Source organism: Orussus abietinus, unplaced genomic scaffold (assembly GCF_000612105.2).
Source record: "Orussus abietinus isolate OABI.00-Male unplaced genomic scaffold, Oabi_2.0 scaffold474, whole genome shotgun sequence".
NCBI lineage: Eukaryota > Metazoa > Arthropoda > Insecta > Hymenoptera > Orussidae > Orussus > Orussus abietinus.
In genome coordinates, this window is record NW_019394616.1 from 2,205 (window position 1) to 11,494 (window position 9,290).

At 36.9% G+C, this 9,290-nt stretch overlaps 1 protein-coding gene across 1 annotated transcript; it reads left to right on the forward strand.

Moving 5' to 3' along the window:
• Positions 1 to 405: 405 nt before the first annotated feature.
• Positions 406 to 5,799, forward strand: LOC105702497. Its single transcript, XM_023432883.1, has 3 exons — positions 406 to 2,119; positions 2,306 to 2,695; positions 3,219 to 5,799. Exons 1-3 carry the CDS (start codon positions 406 to 408, stop codon positions 3,446 to 3,448), a joined length of 2,334 nt encoding a protein of 777 aa, XP_023288651.1. The 3' UTR covers positions 3,449 to 5,799.
• Positions 5,800 to 9,290: the final 3,491 nt, after the last annotated feature.

Below are 9,290 nucleotides of genomic sequence, written 5' to 3' on the forward strand. Positions count from 1 at the left end.
TTGTAGCGCTTACAAATTGTGTGGTAAAATTTTAACCAGTTCGGTGGAATACCCTTAAAGGAAAAGTGCCTTATTCGAATTGACTGGTTTGAGGTGAATTTCACTTCTCCTTAAATACGTCTACCAAAACACCTGAAATTATTCTGTGACGTCCTGGAAGAGAACAGGTACATACATGGAATTTCCAGGACTTCTAAAAAAAGTATACATATGATATGTATATACAAAGCATGTGCATCGCATTTCAAGTACTGTCCTGGAATTTGCAGCTGAATATACGGCAAACATTTCCAGGACGTCTTGGAAATACCACTTCGGTATAATAAATCTCCAGGACAGTCCTCAAAAGTGCCAAAAGACGCGGAAGTGACAGATACATACTAAAAACGGTCTTGGAACTAACAGATGCGCATACATATATATANGTTGCATTTCACGGGCAGTGCTGGAATATCAACAAACGTCATATTGGATGACAACAATGTAAGTAATGAAAACCTCAGCGACCCGGAATACGTTCCATCGGATGTCGATTCCATTGATGATGATCATGACGATGAGAATGAAGATTTCGATGCTTCTGACAAAATGGTCCAAAATATAATGCGTCTCAATGATGATTGCCAAAGTATTGCAAATAATGCATCTTTAGAACATAGTTTAGTCGAACGAACCGCTTCGTTAACGGGTAGAGATATTAGTGGCTCTATATATACTCCGTCACAGCACAGCGCATGTTCGGAAGATAAGACAGGTAATGATAATTTCGAAAGCAACATGGAGGCGTCAAATCTTAGTGGCTCAAGTAATTCCACAAATAATCTGAGTATATCTGATTCGGAAAGCAAACGAATAACTTCCTTCATTGATGATGCTGAAATGATTGTTGATCCATCTCGCGGACCCGTTGGTTCCGGCAAAAAACATTGTTGTTTTTTCTGTCATAAACTTCAGTCAAAACTCGTCCGCCACTTAGAAACCGTACATCGCGATGAGCCTGCCGTGAAAGAGTTTCACGTATTCCCAAAAGGTAATCCTGAACGCTTACAACTTATCGATGTTCTGAGACACAAGGGTGACTTCGAATTTAATCATAATAAGGAAATAAATCCAGACAAGAAACTCATTGTTAGCAGGAGGCCTAACCCAAAGCGTAACACAAACGGCACGCAATATGTTCCTTGTCCAAAATGTAAACTGTTTCTATCCAAAGGTAGTTTAAGTCGTCATACCAGGCGCTGTATTGGATCAAATTGTAAGGGTAGCAGAGGGATTGTAGCTTTGGGGAGAAGATTGTCTGCTAGAATTCATCGAGTGGCAGATCCAATTTTGATAAAAGTATTCTCGGTTCTACGCGAAGACACGCCAGTTCGGTTGATACGGAACGATGAATTAATCATTAGATTTGCGAATAGATTGTGCATAAAACATACTAAACAGTATCAGCACAAAATGATACGTTCACGAATCAGGCTACTTGGTAATTTTTTGTTCGCACTGAAAGAAATAAATTCTGAAATCAAAGATTTTGCATCTCTATATGACTCAAAGTACTACGAAGATTGTATTCGTGCAATTCGTATCGTCGCGAAATTTGACCCAGAAACAAATAGTTATGGTTCTCCCGCCACAGCTTCATTATTAGGAACGTTACTCAAAAATGTCGGTTCTCTTCTGAAGACATTATATTTGAGTAGAAAAGACGAAGAAAGGAGAAAATTGACGAAAAATTTCATCGAAATTCTGACAGATGATTTTCCTACTAGTGTGAATAAAGCTGCATTGGAATCCCAGGAAGAGAAAAGGCGTCATAGAAAAGTAGAACTTCCGTCCATGGAAGACATAGCAGCATTGCGTACCTATCTTAAAGTTAAATGTACCGAGTCTTATAATAATTTGGAAAAAGAATATTCTTACAGCAGTTGGTTGAGCCTTACGAAAGCCACGTTGACTTTTGTACAGTTATTCAATCGACGACGTGCAGGTGAAATCGAACATCTTCTTATAGCAGATTTTGAAAAGTATGAACAAATTTCTGATACTCACACGGATCTGTATAAAACACTGTCATCTGATGCTCGAGCCATTGCTGCAAAATATACCCGTTTCACTATCCGAGGTAAATTAGGACGAACTGTTCCTGTACTACTTGCTTCTCAAATGCTACAATACATTCAAATGATTTTGAAATTTCGTAATAAAGCCAAAGTTCCTAAAGGGAATCCTTATCTATTTGGTCTTCCAAGCTATGATAAAAGTCGTTACAAATTTTTGAGCGCATGCGATGTTATGCGACAATTTGCAGAAGAATGCGGAGCGAAACGCCCCTGGACTCTGCGAGGCACGGTCCTCCGTAAACACATCGCAACTGTTTGCATTTCTTTGGAATTGTCCGACAACGAGGTTTCTGATTTAGCTAATTTCATGGGACACGCTGAGACTATTCACAGAAAACATTACCGTCAGTCAATAGCGAGTAGAGAAATTCTCCAGATGTCGAAATTCCTCGAAGCAGCACAAGGTGCCGATGATATCGGAGACGATGACGAAGAGCACTGCAAAAGCAGCCAGTTTGAGGTTTCAAATACAGTCTCTAATAACAACTCAACATCAAGCATGGAATTGGAAATGAGAGAGTACGCCTCATTTGACAAGGGACGTGCGGTATCTAACAAGACGACAGCAAGGAAGAATTGTAAGTTATCATTAAAGTAATCATATATACTAGATATTTTCATCTATCCATTATTATTTGGAGAGGAGCGTGAAGTATGTATAGCCAAACATCAGTCTCTTATGGAGACGCCTGGATAGATATAGTTCATTTTTAAATATATTGTAATACAATTCGCCCAGAAAATTGATAACTTTTATAGGCGGGGGTGTTAACGTAACAAATCTAACTCAGAACAAATTTCTGTTCACGATATATTCATTAAATTTAAGCAGCATTAAATTAAATTGTTTTTAAATGTTAACACAAAGTTAATACCATAATATAGTTTTCCGTTTAATAATTTTCAAAGTATTACCATTTTAGAAAAAGCAACGTGACAAGGTGGGGCATTTTTCGATTAGAGACTGCAATTATTTACTTTTGATATTTCATCGGAATTAATGAGAATATAAATACATTCAGACAGGCATTATGAACGTTACTTTTTTCACATTTGCCAAGGACTAATTCCGTTCTTATTTACTTATTTTGTTCGCAACAGCTTCACCTAACAAAATCAAAAGAGCACGGTGGACGGAAGAGGAAAAAGCAACAGTCACTGATATTTATGGAAAACATTTTAAGAATGGCACATTACCTTCAAAGAGAAGATTAGAAGCGGATATTCGTGAAAATCCATGCTTGAGCAATCGAACTCCAGCTCAGATTAAAACCTGGATTAGCAATCAACAAAGAAGTTCAAGGATTCAAATGTCGTACAGTAATATCTAACACCATGGACTTTTCTGCTCACCTAAATGGTTACCTTCCAAAGCGGCATGCCCTCAACGCCAACTGATTATTAATACGTTAAGCGCCACGCCTGGATTGTTTTCCTTTCCTCTTAGCGCTACTGTCAGCCATCGGTGGCTAACGCGATCCGAACGAAAAGTATACTGTCAGCCACCGGCGACTGACATGCCGTTTAACGTGTTAATATTTACGCAGTATATGATTACTGTAATTGGAACATTTAATTATTAATTAAGAAATTTACACAGTGACATTTATTCATGACGAAGCATTTCCCTTTTTATACTGCTTGTTTATCGTTCATTCTCGCTAATTTATTCTACGTTCATTAATACTTACAATAATTTATTTGTAGCTGTAATCCCTCAGTTTATTAAGAATGGCCTATTCGTCTTCTTTCAAATTTATTATTTAAAAATTATTTTTGTCTACGTGTTGATGATGGCATTGTATTTTAAGAATTTATAATCTCATCACTTTCCTATTATACCTTTCGCTCCTTAGTCAATTGTCACAACGATTTTAATGTTGTTAAATTATATTGTTCACCTGTTAACACGACGCGGCTTGCGATATAAGAGAATTGCTAAGACGAGAGAGGAGAACCTTTATGGTATTTAGATGTGTTCCAAACAAAATATGAACGTTATGCATTAATTATGTTATTGTTGCTCGAGTTATGCGAAATGTATGTATGTAACACAACAGTTAAGGATTGTGAATGAGATAGGTAACTCAAAACTCCGATTTGAATTTTGAAAGAGAATTATTTATATCTGATTTCTTTTGAGAACTTCTAATCTCATCAATTTCCTTGTACTGCTTGGATGTTTAGTCGGTTAATGCGATGAATATAATATTGTTAAATAATGTCCTGTTAAGTCGGCGTGGCCGGCGATATAACAATATTCTTAAGACGAGGGAGGAAGACTTAATTGTACTGAGATGTGTTTTTACGAAAAATATTAATGGTATAAAGTAATTTTGTTATTGGTACTCAAGACATGTGAAAAATATTTATGTTATGCAAACAGTTTAGGATTTTCAGTGAGAGAAATGACTGAAGTATCATGCATCTATTCATTACAATAGTGTAATCCGTGCACAATAATCGTACACATTAATTTCTGAAGTTTTTGAAACACTGTTCTTGAATTAAGGAGAGCCTCCTTAGTGTTGCCAGCCAAAATTTAATGCTATACTTGGGAATTACAGGGAAGGCTATGCGTCGTATTAACTTGAGACCTTCTTGGAATATTTAAATATACTGTAACCCATGTAGTCTCTCATCACTTAAGAATATTGAATTGTTCCAGGGTTATTAATAATTTCTTGGAATACACAAAAAAGTCTGCAATATAACCGTTGTATCAGCGGTTGTTAAAGTTCGAAACAGAGAAACTAAAATGTTTCTTAACCTATCTCAGGACGACATAACTGGGATTATCTAAACGTATCGAAAAAATCTAGTACCGTTACTTTTTGGAAGTTGCAAGAAATAAAATCATTCTTCACAATGCCACCATTTTAATCTTTTTTGGTATTTTTCGATCATTCTTGTATTAATGCTGATCGCCTTCATATGGGTAAAGAATGTTCTTAGTTTCAGTTTCAGACATCCACAACAACTGTTTTTTCAGTTACTATGGAGGTGCTATTTCTTCGAGGCACTTCAGTAAATTACGTATAACTTAAGAACCATTTACTTGATGAAATAATTACATGGTTTTTTAATGTAGGTACACATAACCAGAAAGTTTCACGTTAAAAAGTACTGTTGACTTCTATTCTTTAATTCCCAAGGGGTACCTTTTTTGCTGGCCGTCAACATTAGGGAGGCCACTTGACGTAGATGTGAGATTGTTTTATATGTATTTTCAGTTTCCAACTATGTATTTTTTTTTTTTTTATAATACTTGCTTTACATCAAAGTACTTAAAACTTATTGTGTATTAATGCGTTCAATATTTTATTTCTAACTATAATCTTTGTTCTTTATTGCGTATAACATGTTTTACCTCTTTCAAATTTCATATTAAAAGAATTCATATTTGCATGATTCTGGCGACACACGATTAGTTTTAAGTTCTTCTAATCTCCCTTATTTCTTTATATACTCTTAGCTGTTTAATCGGTTAACGCGATTAATATAATATTGTTAAAAAATCTCGTATTACGTCAGCGCGGCCTGCGATGTAAGAATATTCCTAAGACGAGAGAGAAAGACTTAATCGGACTAAGATGCGTTTTTACGAAAAATATTAAGGGTATGAAGTAATTCTGTTGTTATTATTCGAGTCATGCGAAGTACGTACAAACAGTTAAGAAAGGTGAATAAAATACATGTCTGAAGAATCCGAAAAAGAAAATTATTACAATATGTTATTTAATATTCCGCATCCAATCGTCCACATTCATTGTTGAAGTTCTATAAACACGTATCTTGAATTTACATCAAGGTGTGGCTTTTGAATACGTATGTTCAGATTTCATATCTCACGTATTTTACACACAATACACAAGGAATATCATATATGACCTGCGCGGCATGATGATCATTCGTCATCGTATAAACAACTTAATGATGTTTAATGGTGTAGCAACATGGTCTTCGCTTAAAAATATACAGGCATGCATATTGTTGACGATGTATAGACATTGCAGTTTGCCAACATGCTCTGCGGCTCACAGGCATGAAAATAAATATTGAGAATCTTGTCTTTATGTCTTTACACACGCCGCACCGGAATTGGTAACGCTCCATCGTCTATAATATTTGGCATTAATCATCTGTACATTTAACCTCTATTATGTTTAGATACTTCAGGCATTACCACAATAGCCTGCCACATATTGTAGGCGACTATCCACATAACTGATATCTAAAAACAAAGGCGGCAAGTCTGTTTAATTATTGAAAAAACTAGTAGAAAAGGTAATGGAAGAACTATTCGAAATTAAGTAATCGCTACGTAGATGAATTGATATTGCAGACTGGAAACAGAGGTGCAAACAAAGCATCAATATAACACTGTATCTAACAAAGAGTTGATTTTTTCCGTCAGTTATCTTCACTGGGACTTATCTGTTCTGAAATCCTCATAATTTTCGTTAACACCTAACAAGTAAAGAATCAGGTATGGCCGTCTCTGATTTTCGCAAAATTTTATTATTTGGTAGTCCTTAATGTATAAAACTATTTGCCAAATGGATAGCGCGTACCTGTGAGGATTTCTTAAAACAGAATTGTTTAAATATGTAGTATATACCTCATACGGACACGGGTTATATGAACTCCAAAAACAGCTGATAGCCTCGTAGGCAATAACGTCAGGTTCCTGGTCACCGGGGCGCTGTTTGAGTTGTTGGTCGGTACAGTTCTTTTTTGTTCATGTGTAATTGCAGTTTTCTTTTTTTCATATGAATTTTTATTGTTATTTTTCATGAAGTTGCATGCCCATGTAAATAGAGTGGCATTTGTATATGGTGTGGCAGATATCCTAATATCTGTTGAAATAAGGTACATTCTGAGGACGATTAATTTGTAATAATAATTAATATAATATTTTGTAATTGTATTATATTGTAATAATGTATTTTTCAAACAAAATATGAACGTTATGCATTAATTATGTTAAAAGTATTCTCGGTTCTACGCGAAGACACGCCAGTTCGGTTGATACGGAACGATGAATTAATCATTAGATTTGCGAATAGATTGTGCATAAAACATACTAAACAGTATCAGCACAAAATGATACGTTCACGAATCAGGCTACTTGGTAATTTTTTGTTCGCACTGAAAGAAATAAATTCTGAAATCAAAGATTTTGCATCTCTATATGATTCAAAGTACTACGAAGATTGTATTCGTGCAATTCGTATCGTCGCGAAATTTGACCCAGAGACAAATAGTTATGGTTCTCCCGCCACAGCTTCATTATTGGGAACGTTACTCAAAAATGTCGGTTCTCTTCTGAAGACATTATATTTGAGTAGAAAAGACGAAGAAAGGAGAAAATTGACGAAAAATTTCATCGAAATTCTGACAGATGATTTTCCTACTAGTGTGAATAAAGCTGCATTGGAATCCCAGGAAGAGAAAAGGCGTCATAGAAAAGTAGAACTTCCGTCCATGGAAGACATAGCAGCATTGCGTACCTATCTTAAAGTTAAATGTACCGAGTCTTATAATAATTTGGAAAAAGAATATTCTTACAGCAGTTGGTTGAGCCTTACGAAAGCCACGTTGACTTTTGTACAGTTATTCAATCGACGACGTGCAGGTGAAATCGAACATCTTCTTATAGCAGATTTTGAAAAGTATGAACAAATTTCTGATACTCACACGGATCTGTATAAAACACTGTCATCTGATGCTCGAGCCATTGCTGCAAAATATACCCGTTTCACTATCCGAGGTAAATTAGGACGAACTGTTCCTGTACTACTTGCTTCTCAAATGCTACAATACATTCAAATGATTTTGAAATTTCGTAATAAAGCCAAAGTTCCTAAAGGGAATCCTTATCTATTTGGTCTTCCAAGCTATGATAAAAGTCGTTACAAATTTTTGAGCGCATGCGATGTTATGCGACAATTTGCAGAAGAATGCGGAGCGAAACGCCCCTGGACTCTGCGAGGCACGGTCCTCCGTAAACACATCGCAANGGAAATTCTGGCCTTGCAGCGCCCGGATGATCGCTCGTCACCTTCGCCCGATCGTCTAGGCGGATCCGTTCGAGCCACTTCAAATTATTTTTCCCGGTTTCGGGAACGAGACACGAAGTTGGGCGCCAGGCCTCCCCAAAGGCCAAAAAGAACAACGAACTTTCGACTCGTGACAATCTCAGAAAAAGAGAAAACTCAAACCAATCTCGATAATCTCAACAGAAACTCGAAAGACTAGGCTCGAACGATTTCCGCCTCGTCGATCGTCGCGGCGCGGCCGACTAGCTCAGAGCGCGCACGCGCCAAGGTTCGGATAGGGCGAAGATAAGACCAAGACGCGGGGAAGAAGGAAAGAAACTCAACAAATGGGGAAACAATTCAAGTCGGGGAAATTTGGAATAAGCTCGCGGGAAACAGATGGGGGAACTCAACAAATTTTGGGGAATTGATAATAGGCTCGGGGGAAACAGGGGAATTCAGCCACTCTACCAAAAAGATCAAGAAGGGCGAATTTGGTAATAATACTTTGCAAATTTATTCTAACAATGAAATAAAAAAAAGAAGACAGAAAATCATGAGATTAACAAAAAGAGGCGAGAGAACAGAAATTTGACAAGAAAGTCGGGTTTGGCGGAAGGCCGCCCAAAAGAAAATTAAATTAGGCCAGTGATACGCGCGAGACAATTATGTGTGAGAGAATTAAATTAGCGGGGCAGAAAATCCGCTAGAAAGTGGATCAATTAGATAACTACCAACTACCAACGGAAGGGGGGCGATATCCCAGAAAAATAACCGCTTTCACGGTCCGCCACCGGGAAAGACCCTTTAGCGCGAGACAATAAAAAGGGGAAGATTCATGAAACTTACAATTAATAAAAATAAACAAAAGGGGTTTGCTGCACTAGAAAATATTGGTCACACCGCACATCAGCAAAATCACAGGGTTACATTATTCGAAAGGTTTGCGCTCGCATTCATGGACGACTCATTTCGGAACTTAAACGAGATTACAACTAGCAAATTAATCAAAAGACCAATCTCCAACTCACAATATTCACTCGACGGAAGATATTTGCACTAGAGTCCAAAAATACAATTCTAATTTAGGTTTTCCCTCTGTCTCGGAGCGACACAAAATTACTCGAAATTA